The 27,090-nt window shown below is 39.3% G+C and overlaps 2 protein-coding genes across 2 annotated transcripts in view; one reads left to right on the top strand and one right to left on the bottom strand.

Annotated features, from left to right (window-relative positions):
• The window catches only part of emp2 (epithelial membrane protein 2), a 46,229-nt gene extending 36,256 nt beyond the window's left edge, over positions 1-9,973 (top strand). Inside the window, exon 6 of the mRNA XM_062964705.1 lies at positions 9,479-9,973. The gene's annotated coding sequence lies outside the window, so the exon portion shown is untranslated. The remainder of the gene's footprint in view (positions 1-9,478) is intronic.
• Positions 912-23,136, bottom strand: atf7ip2 (activating transcription factor 7 interacting protein 2). Its single transcript, XM_062964702.1, has 11 exons — positions 22,922-23,136; positions 20,164-20,550; positions 18,755-18,876; positions 12,740-12,871; positions 12,502-12,561; positions 11,193-11,308; positions 9,591-9,658; positions 7,703-7,767; positions 6,337-6,385; positions 5,584-5,663; positions 912-2,134 (listed from the first exon to the last, which is right to left on the bottom strand). Exons 2-11 carry the CDS (start codon positions 20,540-20,542, stop codon positions 1,718-1,720), a joined length of 1,488 nt encoding a protein of 495 aa, XP_062820772.1. The 5' UTR covers positions 20,543-20,550; positions 22,922-23,136; the 3' UTR covers positions 912-1,717.
• Positions 23,137-27,090: the final 3,954 nt, after the last annotated feature.

Here is a 27,090-nt window from a genome sequence, read left to right as displayed (position 1 = left end):
TGTTCTCCAGACCCTTGATCATTTTATTCGCCCTCCTCTGGACGCTTTCCAGCTTGTCAACATCTCCCTTTTGCAATCTCTATGTATCTTTATATGTGTATCTATCTATATACATTAATTTTATATATGAATTTTCCCCTCATATGTTTGCAGGTCTTTGCAAATCCTTTATACATAGAGATCCATGTACCTGTGTATCTGTAGCCATACATATACGTTATTTTTATATATGAATTTACCCTCATATATTTGCAAGTTTCTGCAAATATCTATATAAAGAGAGATGTCTGGATAGATATGAATATATTCTTACCTACCTATATATAGGGCTTGCAAATATTACAGGGGGGAAATGAACACACACACACACATAGAGAGAGGGGGGATTTGCAAATGTTTCAGGGGTAAATGCATATGTGAAATTAGTATATATAATTATAGATTTATATCTAGCTCTGCATTGTTTATGTAGGCTTTGAATGTTTGCCTGTTACTATGTTGGAAGCCGGCTTGATTCCTCATGGGGAGATAGAGTGGGATCCAAATGAAGTTTTATTATTATTATTATTATTATTATTATTATTATTATTATTATTATAGTATTATTATTAGGTTATTGTTGATACCATGTTGTTTTTGTTGCCCCTACTTTTCCACTTATAGAGCTAGTTTATTGTTTTTCTTTGAAATACGGTAAATATTCAAAAACATTTAATTTACTGATGCCTCGATTAATGAAAATTTATTGGTATCTATTTTTATTTTGAAAGACCAGTTGGGAACAGCTGTAAAAGATGTAATAATACCAAAGTTGTGCCCTTATTCCAACACATGGAATTATATTGGCCTTTTGGCAATTCAGAATGTCTCCAGCCAAAATGCTGGAGTCCAAAATGCCTGGAGGTTGGCAATTATGGAGGCAGAACACATTTATTAAGGGATACATACAGCATTTAACTTAACCAGTACTATAATATTCACATTTATGAACATTTCTAGGTTTTGAGCAAAACCACCCTGGTATTATTCTCATTGAAAGTGGCACTTTGGAGGACCAAAGGCCACAAGATGAGAATGTTGGGCCTGGCACAAGACTTCAGCACGAATCACAGGCCAGGCGACTCAGTTAAACCGTTCAGTCTTTCTCTTTGGTTTTTAGCTTACTGTGCATTGGTTGCTTTGCTCGAAGGTGCAAGGAGCCCCAACTTAAAAGGCACTTTAAGGAACAAAACAAAACGAAGCACCTTTCTTTCCGCATCAGCAGATGGATGCTTCACATTTCTCACCTCTATCCCAATTACATTTGTGCACTACATATCCCCTATTCCCCAACACCTGGAGAATGTTGGGCATTATAGCACCAAAGAAATAATGTCCCCAGAATCTGGGTGATGCATATAATTTGAGCTGAATTAAACTCTTACTTCTTGAAAGGCATCTCATGCAACATGGGCTCCAGTTATCATCGACTTAGATGTCTTTGGGGAAGTAAGAGTTCTGGTCCGCTTTGGGTTTCACTCTGAATTTCTTTAGAGGAAAGCGGGTGAGAGTCCCGCCACCTTTTAAAGTTCAAACTAAACCCTAGAGTGAACTCGACGGCGACAACGTTGCCAGCAACAACATGACCTCGCGCTCCCTAAAGAACCTCAACTCAGAACACTGACAGTGGAAAGAGGAACCTTGAATGGTGAAATGGCGGAGAAGCGTGCCTCGGTGCCTATGTGGTGAAGACGGAGCGAATCTCGCTGAAGGGCCCCTCTCGGCCGTAGACGTCCCTGGCCCGCATGGCGAAGTAGCACCAGGTAGAGGGGGGAAAGTCGGCCAGGGAGCAGGCCATGGAGAGCGAGACGGCCGGGATGCAGTGGGTCTCCCTCCAAGCAGACAGGGTGCCCCTCCTACTACCGCCAGTGCCGCCTTCTTCCTGGCAGAGGAAGAGGTGGAAGCTCTCTACGGTGGCACAGCGGGGGTCCGGGTCCAGGACGCCCCATCGGAGGGCAGTGCCTTTGGGCCGTTCCAGGCTGGCCACCGCCAGCGTCAGCTTCTGCGGGGGGAGCGTGCCCTGGAAGCGCTCCGCCGGGCCGGGATGCAAACGGGCCTTTGGCAAGGGAGGCAGGCGGGAGAAGTCTCCTGGGCCCTGTGGGGAGAAAGGGGAGAGTTGGGATCGAGACAGCACAAGTAGACTGGGCCCATCACTATGTAACACGATATTTGTTCCTGGGTTACAAATGTCCTTTACTAATTAGTTCTATCATAAAAACATAGGAAAAGTCTATCAAACTACGAAAACATTTTGCTATAGCTTTTCAATGAATCTGTCATGGAGTCTTACCCAATTCAACATACCGTATATACTCGAAGATAAGCCAAGTTTTTCAGCCCTTATTTATGAATCATAGAATCGTAGAGTTGGAAGAGACCTCATGGGCCATCCAGTCCAACCCCCTGCCAAGAAGCAGAAAATCGCATTCAAAGCACCCCCGACAGATGGCCATCCAGCCTCTGCTTAAAAGCCTCCACCACAGTCTGGGGGAGAGAGTTCCACTGCTGAACAGCCCTTCTCACAGTGAGGAAGTTCTTCCTGATGTTCAGGTGGAATCTCCTTTCCTGTAGTTTGAAGCTGTTGTTCCGTGTCCTAGTCTGCAGGGCAGCAGAAAACAAGTTTGCTCCCTCCTCCCTATGACTTCCCTTCTCATATTTGTACATGGCTATCATGTCTCCTCTCAGCCTTCTCTTCTGCAGGCTAAACATGCCTAGTTCTTTAAGCCGCTCCTTATACGGCTTGTTCTCCAGACCCTTGATCATTTTATTCGCCCTCCTCTGGACGCTTTCCAGCTTGTCAACATCTCCCTTTTGCAATCTCTATGTATCTTTATATGTGTATCTATCTATATACATTAATTTTATATATGAATTTTCCCCTCATATGTTTGCAGGTCTTTGCAAATCCTTTATACATAGAGATCCATGTACCTGTGTATCTGTAGCCATACATATACGTTATTTTTATATATGAATTTACCCTCATATATTTGCAAGTTTCTGCAAATATCTATATAAAGAGAGATGTCTGGATAGATATGAATATATTCTTACCTACCTATATATAGGGCTTGCAAATATTACAGGGGGGAAATGAACACACACACACACATAGAGAGAGGGGGGATTTGCAAATGTTTCAGGGGTAAATGCATATGTGAAATTAGTATATATAATTATAGATTTATATCTAGCTCTGCATTGTTTATGTAGGCTTTGAATGTTTGCCTGTTACTATGTTGGAAGCCGGCTTGATTCCTCATGGGGAGATAGAGTGGGATCCAAATGAAGTTTTATTATTATTATTATTATTATTATTATTATTATTATTATTATTATAGTATTATTATTAGGTTATTGTTGATACCATGTTGTTTTTGTTGCCCCTACTTTTCCACTTATAGAGCTAGTTTATTGTTTTTCTTTGAAATACGGTAAATATTCAAAAACATTTAATTTACTGATGCCTCGATTAATGAAAATTTATTGGTATCTATTTTTATTTTGAAATTTACCCATAGCTGCTGCATTTCCCACCCTTGGCTTATACTCGAGTCAATAAGTTATCCCAGTTTTTTGTGGTAAAATTAGGTGCCTCGGCTTATATTCGGGTCGGCTTATACTCGAGTATATATGGTAGTTTGTGGCAACCACTAAAACTAAATTTCTGGAGTAAAACAGTAGAGCAGAGTGCAGCACAAGCATGCTTCATTTCAATAGGGTTTGCTCTTCTCCACAGCCGTATGTATCCATGCAAAGGCCAAGAATGCCTTCCTCCAAGTCGTACTGTACTATTGTGGGTCTGGGAGCCATTATGATGTTTAAGGCGGCCAGCAGTTAATCATTTAATAAGTGCAACCGCTTATGTCATGAGAAGGGAAAACCAGAGACTGTTCTGACACAGTCCTCTTGTGGCCACTCAGGGAAGCTCGCTCTCCGTCAGCCATTCGTTCGGATTTACGATGTGTCCCGTTCTTCAATAGAGCTTTTCCAAGGCGTGACAGTATAGGGATGCCTTGAGAGATTTCATGTTCTTGTCTAGATCTCAAGGAAGCTACTTTGCAGTTGCCATTGAGCTGGAATTATATTACTTCTCTATTATTGTCCATTGCCCCCGGTCTCTGCCTGCATTGAGATCCTTCAGTGCCATCTCAAGTGATAGGAGAAACACCATCCCAGACAAAACAAAGCCCTGGGACTCTAACAGGCATCACATCTCTTCTCTGGTGTGGTTTTGCTACAACTTTGGAAGAAGCCAGTGAAGCTTGGAAAGCTTGCATGGCGTAGGGTTTTTGGTGATTTTTGTATTTTAATGTCTAGCCTGAATGTGACTACCCTGTTTCCCCTAAAATAAGACATCCCCAGAAAATAAGACCTAGTAGAGGTTTTGCTGAATTGCTAAATATAAGGCCTCCCCTGAAAGTAAGACCTAGCAAAGTTTTTGTTTGGAAGCATGCCCAACGAACAGAACACCAGAGCATGCAGGATCAGTAAATGTACATACCATAAAGTGTTGTACATGGAAATATTGGTAGTAACAAGAAATTCTTGATAGGATTCACAGTTTGTCTGGTTATGCTGGTTTATGATAACTATTGTACAGTAATAATAATAATAATAATAATAATAATAATAATAATAATAATACTTTATTTATACCCCGCCACCATCTCCCCGTGGGGACTCCGGGCGGCTCACAATGTTACAAAAGTAACAGCGCAAATACATTAACAATATACACAGTTTAAAACACAAGAAGAAGATAAAACAGAAGTTAAAACAAAGGTTTATACAACAGTAATAATATCAAACAACCACCAATGCAATTCAATGCAATAAATGTTCATTTTTTTGTTCAACAATAAATGTGAATTCTTCTTCATGGAAAAATAAGACATCCCCTGAAAATAAGACCTGGAGCATCTTTGGGAGCAAAAATTAATATAAGACACTGTCTTATTTTCAGGGAAACGCGGTAGTACAGTAGAATCTCATTTATCAAAGCCTCGCTTATCCAAGTTTCTGGATTATCCAAGCCATCAATTGATGTTTTTATTGGATAATTGTTTTATTGCTGTGTTTTAATATTTGATTGTTTTATTGGGCAAGGCCCCATGTAAGCCGCCCCGAGTCCCTTCGGGGAGATGGGGCGGGGTATAAAAATAAAGTTGTTGTTATTATTATTATTATTATTATTATTATTATTATTATTATTATTATTATTATTTCTGTAGTCAATGTTTCCAATATATCATGATATTTTGGTGCTAAATTCGTAAATACAGTAATTACAACATAACATTACTGCGTATTGAACTACTTTTTCTGTCAAATTTGTTGTATAACATGATGTTTTGGTGCTTAATTTGTAAAACCATAACCTAATTTGATGTTTAATAGGCTTTTCCTTAATCCCTCCTTATTATCCAAGATATTCGCTTATCCAAGCTTCTGCCTGCCCGGATAAGTGAGACTCTACTGTATTGGTTAGCGGATTTTTACAAATAATCATCTACTATTGTTTTTGTTGCCAGATTTAAATACCTGGTTTGATGCCTCTAGCAAAGGCTGGGGAGGGTTCAACGTCCGACTCTGTTCTGTTGAATGTCTCTTTGCTTCTTTGTCTATTGATACACAATCCATGAGCAACACATTTTAGGCTCTGCACTACTTCCCACTCACAGCATGTTTGAATATCCCCCCCCCCCCACATTGAACTATTTCTTTTAGTAAAGTATCTTTGGGTTCTGATATTCTATGAGGCATTTATCATCATCATTGCCTTTCTTTATGTTCCACTTCCTCCCCACAATGGAGTCAAGACTTCTTTCCTCCAAATTAAAATTAAAAAGGTAAAGGTAAAGGTTTCCCCTGACGTTAAGTCCAGTCATGTCTGACTCTGGGGGTTGGTGCTCATCTCCATTTCTAAGCCAAAGAGCCGGCGTTGTCCGTAGACACCTCCAAGATCATGTGGCCGGCATGACTGCATGGAGAGCCATTACCTTCCCGCCAGAGCGGCACCTATTGATCTACTCACATTTGCATGTTTTCGAACTGCTAGGTTGGCAGAAGCTGGGGCTAACAGCAGCCGCTCCCGGAGTTTGAACCTGGGACCTTTCGGTCTGCAAGTTCAGCAGCTCAGTGCTTTAACACACTTCGCCACCGGAACTCCACAAATTAAAATTGCAAAATCATAAAAACAGAAAAAGGCCACATTATATTTGAATTAGAGAATAAGACAAATAAGTGAGCACTAACAATAAATGATCAGATTTAAAAACCAAATTATGCTGCTACCTTTGCGAAGCTTGTTTTCTTCTTCCGTGAGGTCGATCACAAAGAGGTTCTGCAATGAGAAGAGAATGTAAATAAAGCTGGAATCATTATCTGGATAAAAGATAAGATAGGGTTGCAAAAGCAGGGGCTGATTTCAAGTTTGTGGGGAAGTCAGTTCTTCTATGGGGACTGTCTCACATCCCAATTCCTGTCTGTTGAAGGGGACAGAATAACCCATACAAGCTGTTTCAGTCATCAATATTACTTAGATCCAATATTGTCCAGCCATAGATGAACTTTGGAGCAAATGAATCATATAGATTTGTGATTTGCGATGAAGTTGGCATCAACTTATGGCATTCTTCTGAACGAGAGATTTCTAAACTCTGTTCAGGTCTTGCAAAGTCTAGACCAGGGGTCCTCAAACTTTTAAAGCAGAGGGCAGAGAGCACAATCCTTCAGACTGTTGAGGGGCCGAATTATCATTTGAAAAAAAAAATACAAACAAATTCCTATGCATACTACACGTCTTCTTTGTAGTGCAGCAACAACAACAACAATGAAAGAAAAATACAATATTTAAAAATAAAAACAATTTTAACCAACATCAACCTATCAGGATTTCAATGGAAAGTGTGGGCCTGCTGCTGGCCAATGAGATAGTCAAGTTAATTAGGATTGTTGTTGTTGTGTGCCTTCAAGTCATTTCAGACTTTGGCCGAGCCGAAGTCTAAAACTAATTATTTATTTACTGCATTTATTTACTACATTTACATCCCACCCTTCTCACCCCGAAGGGGACTCAGAGCAGCTGTATGTACAAACAATATATTATTAGCATATCACAATATTAGCGTTATATATTACTATATTGAACTATACCACTATACTATTATATAATATGTAATATATAACATATAATTAATATTATTATATGGTATTGTTATTAGTATTATATTGTATAACATATTATTATTATCAATATTATATGTATATACAATATATTATATTATTAAAACTGATATAAAAATATTATATTATAAAACTGAGGGCGGGGGCCAGGTAAATGACCTTGGAGGGCCGCATCCGGCCCCCAGGCCTTAGTTTGGGGACCCCCGGTCTAGACCCACAAGTTTTGTGTTCGAGTCTATCCACCTATAATGCAGTTTCTCTTTTTTCCTCCTGCCTTCCATCTTAACCATTATGGTCTTTTCAGTGGATAATCTTTTCACAGTCTCGGTTTGGCCATTTCTCTTATCTCACCCAAACGTTTGAATCGCAAGACGCTTTCAATTAAGGGACTGGAGAAAAGGATTCAAAGGCTGCTTTACGCAAAAGCAAAGACAGGGAAGGTGGAGGGAGGCAGGCGAGAGGTTCCGAAGCTGACCTGGGAGCTGCGTGGCGCTGCGGCAGAAACGTCCACATTAGCAGAAGTTTCCTTCTGCCCAACATCTGTGGAAATTATACAGAAGAGGGATTTGAAAAGGCAAACAAGTCACAACAGCTTTCTGTGATAGATTTGGACAGTTAGCGAATACAGATGAGATACAAAAACCAGAAAAAACAGACAGCACAAACACTCTCCAAATGTAGCGTGACTACTTATACAGTGTTCCTCACCAAGGGCTGATGGGAAGTACAGTCCAACACAGCACTCTGACTCCATTACTGTTCTACTTTTAAACATCATATCTTCTATATATATAAAAGGAGAATGGCATCGCTCCACTGGGCAAAACAACAAAACTAAAGGCCCCGCAACCTAGAAAATTGACAACACAACCCCTCATCCACGTCTCTACGTTCTTACAAACAAACTACACATCCCTAACCTCCATGGGGCCAAAAAAACCCCAAAAATCGGAATGCACCCCTTTGTGACCCACCTTGATTGACACTAAACAGCCTTGCAGCTTCAAAGCCAGGCTGCCCCCTAGGCCACAGCAAAAAAAAAATATCCCACTTCAGTGTGAATTTTAAACCATTGTGTAGAAGGGGCCTCATATAATCCTGTTCCAGGCAAATCATATAACATTATCAATATAATGTACAATAATTACTGTGCTCGAATAACAATACAAAACAGTATAATCTCTAAAATCAGGACACTAAATAAACAACAACACTCAGAACACAGGGGAATTCCACACAGGAAACAACCAGGCCCAGCTAACACCTCCCAACAAAGGATTCCCTCACGCAGGAAGCAGCCAGGCTTGGAAGCTACAAGACCATTCAGTGCTAAACAACTTAAATAATCACACCCAGCTAACACGTCCCAGTAAAGGATTCTTCCAAGTACTAACCAAGCAGACCTTGAAGCTGCATGCCTATTCAATGCTAATCAAGGAGATCCATGGCAACACCTGCCTCAACCAGACAACAGTTCTTTCTACCACACTGCACGTTATTCCACACATATATCAACCCCTTTCTGGCCCACCTTGATTAACACTGAACAGCCTTGCAGCTTCAAAGCCAGACTTTGGAAACCACAAGGCTACTCCATCTCATTCAACCTGGCCCAGCAAGCATACCCTATGTAGAAAACGGACAGACTTTCAAGCAGCGAGGCTATTCACTGCAATTTCAATTGGCCACAGCAACGCGTGGCAGGGCACAGCTAGTATATATATATACAGTAGAGTCTCACTTATCCAACATAAACGGGCCGGCAGAACGTTGGATAAGCGAATATGTTGGATAATAAGGAGGGAGTAAGGAAAAGCCTATTAAACATCAAATTAGATTATGATCTTACAAATTAAGCACCAAAACATCATGTTTAACAACAAATTTGACAGAAAAAGTAGTTCATTACGCAGTAATGTTATGTTGTAATTACTGTATTTATGAATTTAGCACCAAAATATCACGATATATTGAAAACATTGACTATAAAAATGTGTTGGATAATCCAGAACGTTGGATAAGCGAGTGTTGGATAAGTGAGACTCTACTGTGTGTGTGTGTGTGTGTATGTGTGTGTGTGTGTGTGTGTGTGTGTGTGTGTGTGTATATATATATATATATATATATATATATATATATATATATGTGAGAGCTGACCCTGGGTTTCCACCTTCCATATATGGAAGATATGAAGGAACATCTATTAATCTGCTCACCTCATCCTCCAGTTATGCCTGCTTTTTATTAACAGGGAATTAAAGAAAGAAGACGAGAAAAAAGAAGAGAACAGCTGCAAGCGAAACATGAGAGTTTTAATTGTTTCCTTCTGTTAAAATGAACACATTTTAAAAATGTCTTCGTACCTGTAGGATTTACAGCTTGCATGGTGGAGTCTTGGCTCACTTCGTCCAGGCAAACCACATCATCCAATCTGGGAAGAAAATACATTGGCATCGAGGCCCATAAAACAGAACACTCCCCTCCTTGTTTGAAGCTACCCAAGGCCTATTTATAGGCAGCCATAAATTCCTTTTACACTTTGACGGGGACTGTCATGACTGTTCTGAAATTGCCCCTTATCTGCATAGAATATTCATAGCACAAAAGCCTAGGACCTGAAACTCAGGCATAGAGAGTAATGCAGAGATATCACACTGAGCTATCTTTCTCAATCTTGTTTCTTAATTAAATGGCAAAAGAATATAAAATCTCAACAGAATGAATAAATCAAAGCCCTTGCTGTCAAGGCCTCTCCTGAAGATCTTTAAAGGCAGGCTCATGTCGGAAGATATGGTCCTTCTGAAGTTTGGGGTTTCAGCTCTCAAATAATAACAATAAGAACAACAATTTTGTAAGAATAATAACACTAATAATAATACAACACATTCTAGTCGCAACCAATTCAACATAGTTTGTGGCAGCCACAAAAACGAAGTTTCTAGAGTATAATAACAGTACAATTAAACAGGATTTTTTTTTGTTTTGAGAAAGTGCAAGTCGCTTCTGGTATGAGAGAATTGGCTGTCTGCAAGGCTGTTGCTCAGGGGACGCCCGGATGTTTTGATGTTTTACCATCCTTATGGGAGGCTGCCCTCATGTCTCCGCATGGGGAGCAGGAGCTGACAGAGGGAGCTTATCTGCACTCTCCCCAGATTCGAACCGGCAACCTTCATGTCAGCAACCCAACCTTCTAGTCAGCAGTCCTGCCAGCACAAGGGTTTAACTCATTGCGCCACCGGGGACTCCAAGACAGGAGATAATACTTTCAAACCAGGAACAGAACTTTTTTTTTTCAAATTTTGTTACATAGTGTAGTAGTTAGTAGTAGTAGTAATAGTAATACAGTAGAGTCTCACTTATCCAACATAAATGGGCCGGCAGAATGTTGGATAAGCGAATATGTTGGATAATAAGGAGGCATTAAGGAAAAGCCTATTAAACATCAAATTAGGTTATGATTTTACAAATGAAGCACCAAAACATCATGTTAGACAACAAATTTGGCAGAAAAAGTAGTTCAATATGCAGTAATGCTAGGTAGTAATTACTGTATTTATGAATTTAGCACCCAAATATCACGATATATTGAAAACATTGACTACAAAAATGCGTTGGATAATCCAGAACGTTGGATAAGCGAGTGTTGGATAAGTGAGACTCTACTGTAATAATAATCTGCCTCCCTTGCAGCTTGAGGTGGGGTACAACAGGATTAAAACAGAGATATATAAAGACTAGACTATTAAAATACATATTATAGGATCCACAGTTAAACTACTGGTTACAGTTTGCTGCCAGCAAGGCCTATGCTCAGGGATATTGGGAATTGGAGTCTTGTCACCATCTGGAGGGCTAGAGATTGAACAGCACTGACATGGAACCTTCTCATTGAACTTTGCTCTCAGTGGCCTGAAAATACACAGAAACACTGCTGGCAAAACACCAAATCCATGGCTTTGACTCACTGTTCAGCGGCTTTGCGAGAGATTTCCCTGGGGTTTGAGGGTGGCTCTTTGGACGGTGTCGCTTTGCTCTTTGTCCCGCCATTTGGTGGTTGGTTCTGGGAATGGGATCCCTTGATCTGAGGAAAAGAGACCCAAGACTGTCCCAATCCAGGAAAGGAAGGAAAGGACACTTGCCCTCCAAAGCGAAAAGGCCCGCTTTGCAACACTCTTTGGCTTCCTTTCTAATTCTTTGTTGTACAGGTCATTTTAATATTGCTTTGGGAGTGGAGCTATTGTTTTCTCTTCTCAAGCACTCCATGGCTGAGAACATGCAAATGCCAATACAGCCGAAGACCATACATGATCTCGCTTTTGAGTTGTGAGTCTAGAAATTCTGAGGGAAATACCCTCTCTGTGGATTTGTTAGCCCTCCCACCTGATTCTGGAGGAAAGCATACCATGGAATGGCCTGGAAGACTTAGATAATGCCTAGAAAGACCACTTTTTCTTGGGTACGCATAAATGAAACTACAGATATGGGTTATGAGAATCTTAATCCAAGCAGAGAATGGGTTTAAATTCCCCAATCTTCCAGCTGCGTTAGTCTAATAGCCATGCCGCTCTTAATAAAAACAATCTTCTCAAGGGTTGTTGTATGTCTTTCGGGCTGTGTGGCCATGTTCCAGGAGTATTCTCTTCTGATGTTTCGCCCACATCTATGGCAGGCATCCTCAGAGGTTGTGAGGTACAGAGAAGCCACTGAAATCCACAAGCATGTGGACAACTTCAACAGAAAGGAGGAAACCATGAAAATGAACAAAATCTAGCTACCAGTATTAAAAAACTCTAAAATCAAAACAGTAGATGGGAACCAACACTCTGAAGGCAGAGGAGCCCCAAGGACGGCTATTGACTGAACAAAGGATCCCCCAGGCAAGAGACAAAAACCTTTCCAATGCTAATTAGGGTGATTAACTGAAACATTATTGCTGTCTTCCCAGTGACAAAGGACTCTTGCCACACCCTGGACTCTCCACAGATATATATTTTTTCCTTTCCTTGCCTAATTTATCCATACCTCACAACTTCTGAGGATGCCTGCCATAGATGTGGGCGAAACGTCAGGAAAGAATACTTCTGGAACATGGCCACACAGCCCGAAAGACATACAACAACCCTGTGATCCATGCCATGAAAGCCTTTGACAACACAATCTTCTCAAGTCACAGAAGTTAGAAACATGCCGAAATTGTCCTAATCATCCAGACCTGAAATGCATGATTGCACCTGTTGCATTGTGACACGTGCCAAGAAAGATGCCAAGACTTACTTTGGAAGACAATATGGTTATTGCCCGGTTGAGGTGTTTGTCCAGTCTAGAGATTCGCTTCTGCAGGAGGAAAAATCAAAACGATTTACACTGAGCTGCAGCAAAACTTCAGAACCCGAAAACCACATTCATGACACCATTAACAATGCTGCTGGGAGTTGTAGTCCCAACATCACACTGGAGAGAGTGGCTCCGCCATTTCACCGCACGCCGGGCCTTTGGGGCAGGGCTGCCTTACCACGATTTTAATGCTGATGCCTTCATGTTTCCGGAGGCACTGTGTGCGGTCAATCCGTTTGTCCAAATCCTGGATCCGGTGGTCCAGAGCCTCCATCGAAATGGCCAGCTGCTCTTGAATGAAGCCTTTCACCTGCCAGGAAGGAAACATACTGCTGTGTTCCTTCTCAAAAGTCAACCTTGAAATCCCTAGGGCAGGCAGGGGCCAACATCAGCCCTCCCTCCAGGTGTTTTGGACTTCAACTCCCACAATTCCTAACAGCCTAGCAGCTCAGGGTATTTTATAATTAAAGGTTTCAGGCATGCGCACACAAACTCTTTCATTCACACTTCTCTTTCCCTTTGTTCTCTTCTGTTGCCTCCTTATCAGCAATTCACAACAAGATTCCCCCTCCTCCTGGCTTGCAGGCCATCAAGCTCCATCCTTTGAACTTTCTCTTCATTCATCCAATTTCTTCCTTTGTTGCTTCGACTAGAAAATCTCCATCTCCTTCTCAAGCCCCTTGCTTTGTTTAACCCTTTTTCTGGCTTGGTCATTTTCTATTTTATTTTTATTTCTTTTTGTTCCAGTGCCTTCACTCCATTGGCAGTTAAAATCCTGAGCAAACTCCTAGCCTTTTCCATATACCTTTGCATACTCTTCACGAATACAATCATTTCCTTTATTTATTTACTTACAGTATTTATATTCCGCCCTTCTCAACCCGAAGAGGTTTCAGGGCGGATCACAATTCACGTATACATGGCAAACATTCAATGCCATTAGACATACAATATATAGACAGACACAGACAATTAACATTTTCTTTTTTTTTTGGCTGTCTTTCAGGACTGGGAGTCTTATGGTTTCTCAGTAGAATACAGCTGTTTGATAGGAAGTGCTACTATTTTCAGGCCTTTGAAGCATGGGCTACAATCTCCACTGTGATTATGATCCCCAAAAATGCACCTCAGATCAGTTTCTTTTTTTTTTAATTCTTTTTTTAAATTAAAACGTATACATTCTTAAACATATTTGCAATACAGAGTTATGTATATCATAGCTCCTATAGTATTTTCACTCTCTAACTATATTACATACTCATATTATTTACCTTTTGTTACACTTCACCTAGTGCTATCCCTTCACCCCAGACCAGCCAATTACAATACAGTGGAGTCTCACTTATCCAACACTCGCTTATCCAACATTCTGGATTATCCAACGCATTTTTGTAGTCAATGTTTTCAATACATCGTGATATTTTGGTGCTAAATTCATAAATACAGTAATTACTACATAGCATTACTGCATATTGAATTACTTTTTCTGCCAAATTTGTTGTATAACATGATGCTTTGGTGCTTAATTTGTAAAATCATAACCTAATTTGATGTTTAATAGGCTTTTCCTTAATGCCTCATTATCCAACATATTTGCTTATCCAACATTCTGCCGGCTCGTTTATGTTGGATAAGTGAGACTCTACTGTATTTATTTCCAAAATTCCATTGTTTCTTTTACAGGTTTTTCCCTCTTTCCTTCTACGTATACAAACTCTATAAATTTTCCCCATATCTTCCCAAAATCATCCTTTCTTAATAACCCTCTTTTAATTTTAATATTACATGTCAATTTATCATTTATCGCAATAACCCAAATCTCCTTATACCATTCTTCCAATTGGCACTCCTCCCTTCCTTTCCATTTTTTTGGCTATTAACAATCTTGCTGCTGTTACCAAGTTGGTGATTAGTTCCTTTAACTCTTTTGATATTTGAATATTATCCATAAATGACAACAGTGCTATTTCAGGCATTCCTATTATTTCTGTTTTGGTGATTCCCTTTATTTCTTTAAAAACGTTCTCCCAAAATTTTTGAACATATTTATAGGACCACCACATATGTATATATGTACCGATTTCCTGACAGCCCCTCCAGCACTGCTTAAAGTATTTCTTATCAATTTGATTTAATCTAACTGGTGTGAGGTACCATCTCCAAACCACTTTATAATAATTCTCTTTTATTCTTATAGACATGTTTTTAATATACGCATATTCCACATTTCTTTCCAGATTTGAGGGTGTATTTCCTTATTGCAATCTAACTCCCACATTTCTTTAAGGTGATCCTGCTCCTGCTCTTTATCTATTAGCAATTTGTAAATATCACTTGTTATACCTTTAGTTCTTTCTTTTCCTTCTCTTCCCCCCTTTGATTAATCATCTTCTCAAATTTTGTAAGTTCTCTATCTCCCTTATATTTCTTTCTTATTTCCCTTGTCCATCTTTCCAATTGTAGAACTTTATACCACCCAATACTCCTTATCTCCCCTAGATTTTTCATTTTTGATTCCCAATCCTTTAATTTCATCATTCCTTTTTCTTTAAATTTTCTTTCTAACTCCCTTTTGAGATTTATTTGGAAATTTTTTGTAATTAACACCAGTGTTAATGGGGAGATCGGTGGTATTAGTTTTTCTTCATACTTGATCCAGATTTCTAATATATTTTTTAAAAAGGGGTTCCCTATTTTATTATACCATTTCTTCTCCGAATTCCTGGTTTTCCCTATGAAGAAAATATTCTCTAATTTCATATCTATATCTTTACTCTCTTTTTCTAACCATTCTAAATCCTCTTGTCCTATAATCCCTTCAATAATATACCTTAATTGATTTGCCATATAGTATAGTTTTAAGTTTGGTATTCCGCTGCAGATCAGTTTCTCCCACTTAAAGGTGTCTCAAGGAGCCCCTAAAGGTGCAGCTGAGCTGCTGAACTTGCTGACCAAAAGGTCAGTGGTTCGAATCCGGGGAGCGGGGTGAGCTCCCGTTGTTATCCCCAGCTTCTGCCAACCTAGCAGTTCAAAAACATGCAAATGTGAGTAAATCAATAGCCACCGCTCCAGCGGAAAGGTGCAGCGCTCTATTCAGTCATGCCGGCCATGTGACCTTAGAGGTGTCTATGGACAACACCGGCTCTTCGGCTTAGAAATGGAGATGAGCACCAGCCCCCGGATTCGGACACAACTAGACTTAATGTCAGGAAAAACCTTTACCTTAAAAGGTGTCCCAAACCTCCGTGAACATTTCGTTTATGTGGAAAGAGGCTACTAGAAGACCACCAAACTGCGATACAGTCTATCATTTCTACCCAATAGTTTTGATTAACGTTACTGACAAAATAAAAACACATGCAAAAAAGTACATAAACACAGACTGATCACAATTGCTTAACAAACATACACCTCTTCCTAGAAGTCTGAAACTATCAACCGAGACATACATTAGTTTTAACAAGTGGATTTCCAATGTTTCTTTTTGTCGGTTTCTCCATTAACATGACCTTATTCTGGGAAAGTAAAATAGGGCCTAGCTATAACTAACTAATGAAGCCACTAAGACATTTCTTGAGACTTGAAAAAAACATTGTATTTTCAGCTCATCCATCAAAAGGCCCTACCTATCCCTTTCCTTCCATTAGGACTTGTGCCAGCCCATTCCCTGGCACTTGGAATTTACAGATAACAGATCATTCCCTTGCCTTGACATTGAACCCCATGTACATTCCTTTGCCTTCTAGCTACTGCATCAAAAAATCTAATTCCCTAAATTTCAGTGTGTTTATACATACAATATATGTGTGTTTATATATTTCTTAATACATCCATATCCATTAGAACAGATATCTTGTCTCATCCGTACTCACTGGATAAGAACAAAATGGAGAATTTGGGAGCTTGCCATGTTGTCAGAAAAAGAACTCTGTCCCCAATAACATGCTATGCTAGCTATACACACACACACACACACACACACACACACACACACACATATATACACAATATAATTTACAATATATAATAATTATAACATATTGTATATACATATAATATTCATAATATTATATCGTAATATGATATACAGTAATACTAATAATACAATATAATAATATTAATTGTATATTTTACATGTAACATTACTAATAATATTACAATATATTAATATCTATATATATAAAAGGGTAATGAAATTTCGGCCTAGGACAAAACAAGAAAACTACATATCCCAGAAACACTAAACTTGGCAGCACAACCCCTCATCCATGCCTCTACATTCATACAACAAAAAGAAAACAAAAATAAAGTCCTAATTAGAGGGAGAGGAAGAATTGTTTTTATCCTATTGCTGCCTGTTAGAAGGCTAAGCTCCACCCACATGGTCTCCTAGTGAAAGGGGTGATTTGGGAGTCCCCAATCACTTGAAAATACCGGGCTCTTGCCAAGCTGCTATGAGAACCACTCGGAGTCCAAAGGGTTGAGGACAAACACCTTTATTGTAGCTACAGACAGACAATAGCCTCACGCTGCAGTGAAGCGAGCAAAGATTGTCTGCCCCCAGCAAATCTGCCCGGGGTCATATATATACCCTACTTGTTTATCACATTTTAGTTCCTTGGAAAAACCACCAGCACGGCCTGCGGTGGGCTGCACATCCTGACCTGTAAACAACTCCAGGATGTAGCTCACCACAAACCGTCACAAGTGGAGCAAAAGTACATGGATTGCATACATTTCTCAGAATCGGCTTCACCACAAGCTTAATCACAACTGATTCTTGCTAAACATACAGGACACATGCTATTTTGTAACAAGACAGCAAGTTGCAAATTTTAAGATCATTTCTGAAGGAGAGACTAATTAATGAGTTCAAACAGACAGGCATCCAACATGGAGTCACTCTGGTTCAGTGACCCCTTCATTCCCTCCTTTTTTCATGTAACCAAGAAAGACTAGTTCTTGGTTGCACAACCCACTCCATGTATCCAATTACAATGATGTGGTCTTTCTTTCCAAGGTGTTCAGCTGCATGTACATGACATGTTGAACTTCCCTGTGCTGAGTGAAAGTAGCAGTAATCAGTCTCGCAACCAGTTCTCGCAATAGTTCTCAAGCACGACATAATGCATGGCAAAAGAAGCAGAGCAAGAATTATAATCAGCAAAATGACAAATAATATTTTGATGAGGTCTCTCAGCCACCCAAGATTTGGAAGCCAATCCACGAGCCAATCAAACCAACCTGTTCCCTTTGGGGTTCAGTGACCCCTTCACTAGCAACCCACTCAGCCCAGGGGACAGGCAGAGTTAGGCCTCACTTAGGCCTCTTCCACACTGCCTATAAAATACAGATTATCTTATTTTAACTGGATTATATGGCAGTGTAGACTCAAGGCCCTTCCACACCGCTATATAACCCATTTATAATAGACTTAATGTAAGGTAAAACATTTACCCTTAACCTTAACTACCACCAATTCCTCAATACAGTAGAGTCTCACTTATCCAACACTCGCTTATCCAACGTTCTGGATTATCCAACGCATTTTTGTAGTCAATGTTTTCAAAACATCGTGACATTTTGGTGCTAAATTCTCAAATACAGTAATTACTACATAGCATTACTGCGTATTGAACTACTTTTTCTGTCAAATTTGTTGTATAACATGATGTTTTGGTGCTTAATTTGTAAAATCATAATCTAATTTGATGTTTAATAGGCTTCTCCTTAATCTCTCCTTATTATCTGACATATTCACTTATCCAACGTTCTGCCGGCCCATTTATGTTGGATAAGTGAGACTCTACTGTACTTTTATTTCCCATACCACCATAATTCACCACAGCAACGTGTGGCCGGGCACAGATAGTAGTACAATATAGCAATTTATTGCCAAGTATTGTACTATGTTATAATATAATATTGTATGTAAATTTAATTTGTAAGCTGCTCTGAGTCTCCTTCAGGGTGAGAAGAGCAGCACCTAAATGTAGCAAATAATAATAATAATAATAATAATAATAATAATAATAATAATAATAATAATAACATGTATCAGTTTAACAGGAAAGGAGGCTAGAAGAGAGTGACAGGCAAAGAGAGAGGCCAACTAACTCAATCTGCCTATTTGTTTCCTGGATGATGACTATAAACTTGTGCAGGATATGGTTGAGTCCCGGAATCCGCTTACCTTTGTCACCTCTGATTCCCTTGTATCTGATCTCTCCGCTCCGGCATCCGAGGGCCTCAAGGGTTTGGGAAAGGCCTCCTTGCCCTCTTCCAGCCGTGGCCTCTTCTTCCTCTGGTGAACGTCTCCAGTGAAAAAATTAAAGACATTAAAAGAGAAATTCCGGAAGGCAAAGGTTTAAGGTTCTCCTCATGATCTTATAGCATCTTAACTTCCTTCATGTTTACAAGTTTCACTCAGTGCACTTTGCCCAGTTCATCTTATGATTTCATTGCTGTGTTTTAACCTGTGTTTTACAATGATTGTGATTTTATTTTATGCCTTTTAATTTTATTTGCGTGTTTTGTTTTATATCTGTAAGCCGCCCCGAGTCCCTCTGGGGAGATAGAGGCGGGGTATAAAAATAAAAGTACAGTAGAGTCTCACTTATCACACATTCGCTTATCCAACGTTCTGGATTATTCAACGCATTTTTGTAATGCTTTTGGTCTAAAACTATTTAGTTGCTTGTGATTTTATTTTTTTTCCTCATCATTTTAAATGTATTTATCATGCAATGCTTTTGACACGAAATAAATAAATCCAAAATGCTCCAAAATTGTCCACTTGCGGGGACTTGTCTATCCAAAGGTTCAACGCCTACAGATTGTATTTCAAGCACGATATTCACAAATAATCTGTAATTTTAATTTATGAGGTGCCCATAAATGCATTTCAGGTTGAGACGTGGCACCGAAATATCTCATTATACAGTAGAGTCTAACTTATCCAACGTTCTGGATTATCCAAAGAATTTTGTAGTCAATGTTTTCAATACATTATGATATTTTGGTGCTAAATTAGTAAATACAGTAATTACTACATAGCATTACTGCGTATTGAACTACTTTTTCTGTCAAATTTGTTGTATAACATGATGTTTTGGTGCTTAATTTGTAAAATCATAACCTAATTTGATGTTTAATAGGCTTCTCCTTAATCCCTCCTTATTATCCAACATATTCACTTATCCAATGTTCCGCCAGCCCATTTATGTTGGGTAAGTGAGACTCTACCGTATTATTATTATTATTAAAGTCAATGCAAACTGTGCTGGAACCACATCGATATTGAGATAAATGTCCCAGGGCATTTTGAAGATGATGGATGTTTGGGGAAGTGTCAGCCTTCTTTGGCCAAGAAGGCTAAAGGTCTTGGAAAACTACAACTCCCATATCAGATAAAGAGGTGTCCAACTATATCATTTCTACAGTACAGCTGCATCGTCTGAGTGTACAACAAAGACAGACTCACTTTTCCCAGAGGCTTAGAGAAAAGGAGAGGAGAAGCAGGTGTGCAAGAAGTGATGTTATGGGAGGGATCGCTTGACAGTTTCCTTCCTGCCAAAACAAACCAAACACTTGCATCTGTACCTTGAATGGTATTGCCCAGAGCCGCCTCTCCAACTTCGGTCACCCTCGCAAAGACTGGCGCCTCTCCGGCGGGAGGAGGGACCTCCGGCTGGACTTCCAGGGATGGGCAGAGCGGGTGCTGGGCCTCATCTTTGTACCAGCGGCACAGGAGGTCCTGCAAAGAGCTGGCATCCAGGAACGGATTAGCTTCGGGGCCCTCTGCACCTGAGGGGCCCTTGGGAGCCACCGCCACCAACGCTGCTCCTGTTCCTCCTCCTCCTCCTCCTCCTCCTCCTCCTCCTCCCTTTGCCTTCTTCAGGGCCTCCATTTGGCTGCGATTGCTCACGGCCATGGTCTTCCGGGCCCGCCATGGCTTCCGCACCTCGCCCCCAGTGCTCATCGCCTCCCCTGGAAAACACCCAAAGTAGCCAACTATATCATTTCTACAGTACAGCTGCATCGTCTGAGCGTACAACAAAGACAGACTCACTTTTCCCAGCGGCTTAGAGATAAGGAGAGGAGAAGCAGATGTGCGAGAAATGATGTTATGGGAGGGAAACAAAACCCAACGATTTAAGTATCAGAGCACATGATGAACCAACCTGGACAAAGCATATTATTGAAGAACACAGAAATGCTGGACCACTCTGACAACCACTATGCCAGGCTACACAGAGAAGCCATTGAAATCCACAAGTATGCAGACAATTTCAACAGAAAGGAGGAAACCATGAAAATGAACACAGTCTGGCTCCCAGTATTTTTAAGAAACTCTAAAGTCAGGACAGGAAATAAAGTGAAAGGGGTGATTTGGGAGTACCCCAATCACATGAAACCCCGGGTTTGCCAAGCCGCTATGAGCACCACTCGGAGACCAATAAAGTTGAGGACAAACACCTTTATTTTAGGTAGCTACCGACAGACAACAGCGACACGGCAGTGAAGCTGGCAAAAATTGTCTGCCCCGAACGAATCTGCTCGGGGTCTTATATACCCTACTTGTTTATCACATTTCTAGTTCCTCATTCTGGACTGGGTTTACTGGAAAAACCACCAGCCCAGTTTGTGGTGGGCAGGCACATCCTGACCTGTAAACAACTCCAGGATGTAGCTCGCCACAAACCGTCACAGGTGGAGCAAAAGTACATGTATTGCATACATTTCTCAGAATCGGCTTCACCACAAGCTTAACCACAACTGATTCTTGCTAAACATACAGGACACATGCTATTTTGTAACAAGACAGCAAGTTGCAAATTTTAAGATCATTTCTGAAGGAGAGACTACTTAATGATTTCAAACAGACAGGCATCCAACATGGAGTCACTCTGGTTCAGTGACCCCTTCAAAAGAACAACACTCAGAAAACAGGGGAATTCCAGGCATGACACAATCAGGGCCAACTAATCACCTCCTAACAAAGGATTCCCCCAGGCAGGAAGCAGCCAGGCTTTGAAGCTGCAAGGCTATTCAGTGCTAATCAGCCACAACATTCACACTTGCCTCAAACAGGCAAGAGTTCTTTTTCCCAACCTGGAAATTCCAGATATATATAAGCCACACTTGCCTGGTTTCCAACAGACCTCACAATCTCTGAGGATGCCAGCCATAGATGTGGGCGAAACATCAGGAGAGAATGCTTCTGGAACATGGCCAAACTCACAGCAACCTAGTGATTCTGGCCATGAAAGCCTACGACAACACATTATTATCACTACCACTATTATTTACAGTAGAGTCTCACTTATCCAACATTCACTTATCCAACATTCTGGATTATCCAATGCAGTCTGCCTTTTAGTAGTCAATGTTTTCAATACATTGTTATGTTTTGGTACTAAATTCGTAAATACAGTAATTAATACGTAGAATTACTGCGTATTGAAGTACTTTTTCTGTCAAAGTTGTTAAACATGATATTTTGGTGCTAAATTTGTAAAATCATAACCTAATTTGATGTTTAAAAGGCTTTTCCTTAATCTCTCCTTATTATCCAACACATTCGCTTATCCAACGTTCTGTTGGCCCGTTTATGTTGGATAAGTGAGACTCTACTGTATTATTATTACCCTGCATTTCTCTATGGACAGTTCTATCCTAAACATAAATAATAATAACAACAATATTATTAATTAACAATTATTATTAATAATATAGAGTCTCACTTATCCAACATTCTGGATAAGTGAGACTCTACTGTAATAAACAATAGTAATAGTAATAATGATAATAAATTGATATTTAGGACAGAACTGTCCATAGAGAAATACAAGGCAATACTACGACAGTGGTCTCACTTATCCAAGCTAAGCGGGCCCGGCAGAAGCTTGGATAAGCGAATATCTTGGATAATAAGGAGAGTTTAAGGAAAAGCCTATTAAACATCAAATTAGGTTATGATTTTACAAATTAAGCACCAAAACATCATGTTATACAACAAATTTGACAGAAAAAGTAGTTCAATACGCAGTAATGTTATGTTGTAATTACTGTATTTACGAATTTAGCACCAAAATATCATGATATATTGAAAACATTGACTACAAAAATGGCTTGGATAATCCAGAAGCTTGGATAAGTGAGACTCTACTATACTAACAAATAATTGACATTTGTTATTATTAGGGCCTTACTAATAACAAAGTTGCAACATTTGGGACAAGTTACTCCTTCCAACTACAACTCCAAGTAACCCCCAAACCTGGATCCAACTACAACTCCCAGAATCCTGCCTCAAGTAAGTACGCCTGCTTCCCTCCCCTCATCCCTCTCGACTCACCAAGCGCCCTTCTGCGCAGGCGCAACCGAGCTCTACGGGGGAGGGCGGGGGAGTTTCGAACGTTCGCACCCCAACGTTCGAAAACCGTTGGCGACTCCGGGAGGGAGGGGGGACGTGGAAATGAGGCCGAAACGGAAAGGCACGACTGCGCACGCGCAGCACGACGTCCCAGATGGGAGTTGGAGCGGTCAGAAGGGATACCAACGCCTCCAGGAAGTGACTGACTCGGGATTGGAGAAGATACTTGTCATTCCAGAGATGAGGCCCCGCCTCTCTCTCCTCTCCCTAGCCGCCATTGGGCCGCTGAGTCAGCAGCTTCCGCCTTTGGGGAAAATCATTGCTCCTTCCACCAATCAGGAGCGGCGAACTCCTCAAGGCAATTTAGTCTCAGGGCCCAGGCTTCAATTGGAGCAATATTTCCCTCAGTGTTGTTTTAGAGAGACGAGAGGGCTTTAAATAAACAACAACAACAACAACGATAATTTATGCATATATCATTAATAACTGAGGCACAAGGCAGTTTACAAATTGAAATAAATATGGTGCAGTATTTAAATAAAAACAGTATAATCCAGGCATGGGCCAATTTGGGCCCTGATCAAGGTTGTTGTAAGTGTTATTTATTGTATTCTCTAATTGTATAGTTTAAAAAATTATTTTAATATTATGTTTTACGTGGTTATGTAAAGTACAATAGAGTCTCACTTATCCAACATAACCGGGCTGGCAGAACGTTGGATAAGCGAATATGTTGGATAATAAGGAGAGTCTGAGGAAAAGCCTATTAAACATTAAATTAGGCTATGATTTTACAAATTAAGCACCAAAACATCATGTTATACAACAAATCTGATAGAAAAGTAGTTCAATACACAGTAATGCTATGTAGTAATTACTGTATTTACGAATTTAGCACCAAAATATCACGATGTATTGAAAACATTGACTACAAAAATGGCTTGGATAATCCAGAAACTTGGATAAGTGAGACTCTACTGTAAATATGGTGCAATATTTAAATAAAAACAGTATAATCCAGGCATGGGCCAATTTCGGCCCTGATCAAGGTTGTTGTTTATTGTATTCTCTAATTGTATAATTAAAAAAAGTATTTTAATATTATGTTTTATGTGGTTATGTAATGTACAGTAGAGTCTCACTTATCCAACATAAACGGGCTGGCAGAACGTTGGATAAGTGAATATGTTGGATAATGAGAGTCTGAGGAAAAGCCTATTAAACATTAAATTAGGTTATGATTTTACAAATTAAGCACCAAAACATCAAGTTATACAACACATTTGACAGAAAAAGTAGTTCAATATGCAGTAATGCTATGTAGTAATTACTGTATTTATGAATTTAGCACCAAAATATTACGATGTATTGAAAACATTGACTACAAAAATGCGTTGGATAATCCAGAACGTTGGATAAGTGAAGTGAGACTCTACTGTAATAATAATGATGATAATAATAATAATAATGTAAGTATATCTCATTAAAACTGAGGCACAAGGCAGTTTACAAATTGAAATAAATATGGTGCAATATTTAAATAAATACAGTATAATCCAGGCATGGGCCAACTGATCAAGGTTGTTGTAAGTGTTATTTATTGTATTATCTAATTGTATAGTTTTTAAAAAAAATCTTATTTTAATATTATGTTTTAGGTGGTTATGTAATGTACTTTTTTATTGTAAACCACCCTGAGTCCCTTATATATATAATAATATATTTATTATTTATTTATTTACGACATTTATATCCCGCTCTTCTCACCCCGGAAGGGACTCAGAGCGTCTTACAAATCAAATGTACATACAATATATTATTACCGTAGCACAATATAAGCATTAAATTACTATATTGTATTATATCATTATATGGTAATATTATAAGTAATATTACATTTAATATATAATATATAATTAATATTATTATATTATTATTAGTATAATATTGTATTACGTTATAATATAATTATCAATATCTTAAGTATATACAATATTTATTTATTTCCATCATTTCTATCCCGCCCTTCTCACCCAAAGGGACTCAGGGCGGCTTACAAAACTGGCAGAATTTGATGCCAATATACAACAGCACAAAAGAATAAAACATAAGCAATTAAAAACAGATTTAAAATAATACAAAATACTTGTATAAATTAAATATTAAATATAAGATTGCATTATAATATTATTATCTATATTATAAGTATATACAATATATATTTTTTAAAAAGGTAAAGGTTTTCCCCTGACGTTAAGTCCAGTCGTATCCGACTCTGGGGGTTGGTGCTCATCTCCATTTCTAAGACGAAGAGCCGGCATTGTCCGTAGACACCTCCAAGGTCATGTGGCCGGCATGACTGCATGGAGCGCCGTTACCTTCCCACCGAAGCGGTACCTATTGATCTACTCACATTTGCATGTTTTCGAACTGCTAGGTTGGCAGGAGCTGGAGCTATATATAAGTTTTATATTATATTATTTTTATAAGTGTTTTGGACTCCAATTCCCACCATTCCTCACAGCCTCAGGCCCCTTCCTTTTTCCCAGCCTCAGCCGCTTAAGCTAATAATCTATCCCATCAAGGCAGTTTCAAAATCAAAACAAAAGATGATTTGGGATATTTTAAACTATGACCTGGTTTGTTATAGTGCAAGTAAAAATGTATCCATAAAGGCCTTCAAAGTAACCATTTAACACACACATATACACTGTATATATATCCCGTGGGAAACTCAAACTAATATGGTACAACAAAGGCCTGGTTTGTTTCAATGTAGTACAAATGTATCAGAAAACAGCCTTGATATTTTGTTTAGTTCCTATGTTTTTCCTTCCTTCTCTTGCAGGTTGGCAAAAAGGAAAATTTCAGATAGAAGACAATGGAGCAAAACATGAGTGTTTTTTATTGGACTGCAACTCCCAGCATCCCTTACACTAGATGATCCTGGCTGGAATTAATAATAATATAACAAACCGCCTTGGAAGGTCATGGAATATTTGGAGACTTTTAAAGCAGAGGGTGGGTGGCCATCTCTTGGGAGAGATTGAATGGTGTCTTCCTTTATGGCAGAAGGGACTTGGTCTGGATGGCCTCTAGGGTCCTTTTCAGTTCCATAATCTGAGAGTTTACAAAATGGTAGACAACTTTGGAGGACTTTCAATAGGGGCTGGGTGGCCATCTCTCGGGAGGGCTTGGATGGTGTTTTCCTTTCAGGGCAGGACTGGATGGCCCTTGGGATTCCCTTCCAACTCTATGAGTCTAATAATAATAATAAGACAATACATAATATACAGTAGAGTCTCACTTATCCAAGACTCGCTTATCCAAGGTTCTGGATTATCCAACGCTTTTTTGTAGTCAATGTTTTCAATATATCATGATATTTTGGTGCTAAATTTGTAAATACAGTAATTACAACATAACATTACTGCGCATCAAAGTACCTTTTCTGTCAAATTTGTTGTATAACATGATGTTTTGGTATTTAATTTGTAAAATCATAACCTAATTTGATGTTTAATAGGCTTTTTCTTAATCCCTCCTTATTATCCAAGATATTCGCTTATCCAAGTTTCTGCCGGCCCGTTTAGCTTGGATAAGTGAGACTACTGTAATAGCAAGTTGATCTTGTTTTATGGCAGAACAGGATTGGACTGAATAGTCCTTGGAGTTCACTTCCAACTTTATGAATTCAACAACAACAACAACAACAACAAAAACATAGATAATAACATAATAGTAATACTATATTACTTTATGGCCAAAGGGGGTTAGACTGGATGGCCCTTAGGGTCCCCCCTTCCAACTCTATGAGTCCAAACATAACAACAACAACAACATAGATAATAATATAATAGTATTTTTTATCTTCCATTACGGCAGAAGGGGGTTGGACTGGATGGCCCTTGGGGTCCCCTTCCAACTCAATGAGTCTAGTAATAATAATAATAATTATTATTATAAGGATCAGTGGACTCCATACCAGGGGTCCCCAAATTAAGGCCCGGGGCCCGGATGTGTCCCTCCAAGGTCATTTACCTGGCCCCCGCCCTCAGTTTTATAATATAAATTTTTATATCATTTTAAATAATATAATATATTATATATACATATAATATTGATAATAATATTATGTTATACAATATAAT

The sequence above is a fragment of the Anolis carolinensis genome, unplaced genomic scaffold, assembly GCF_035594765.1.
Source record: "Anolis carolinensis isolate JA03-04 unplaced genomic scaffold, rAnoCar3.1.pri scaffold_13, whole genome shotgun sequence".
Classification (NCBI taxonomy): domain Eukaryota; kingdom Metazoa; phylum Chordata; class Lepidosauria; order Squamata; family Dactyloidae; genus Anolis; species Anolis carolinensis.
The sequence above is the reverse complement of the archived record's forward strand: the minus strand, read 5'-3'. Positions and strand labels throughout refer to the sequence as shown.

Bases quoted from the DNA above. Each gene is read 5' to 3' on its own strand.
- atf7ip2 (XM_062964702.1), bottom strand. From the start codon at position 20,542: ATGAGCACTGGGGGCGAGGTGCGGAAGCCATGGCGGGCCCGGAAGACC. The intron at 6,386-7,702 runs GTCAGCTTCGGA...TTCTCATTGCAG, and splicing joins CAGCGCCACGCAGCTCCCAG to AACCTCTTTGTGATCGACCT. The intron at 5,664-6,336 runs GTAGCAGCATAA...GTGTATCAATAG, and splicing joins AGAAAACAAGCTTCGCAAAG to ACAAAGAAGCAAAGAGACAT.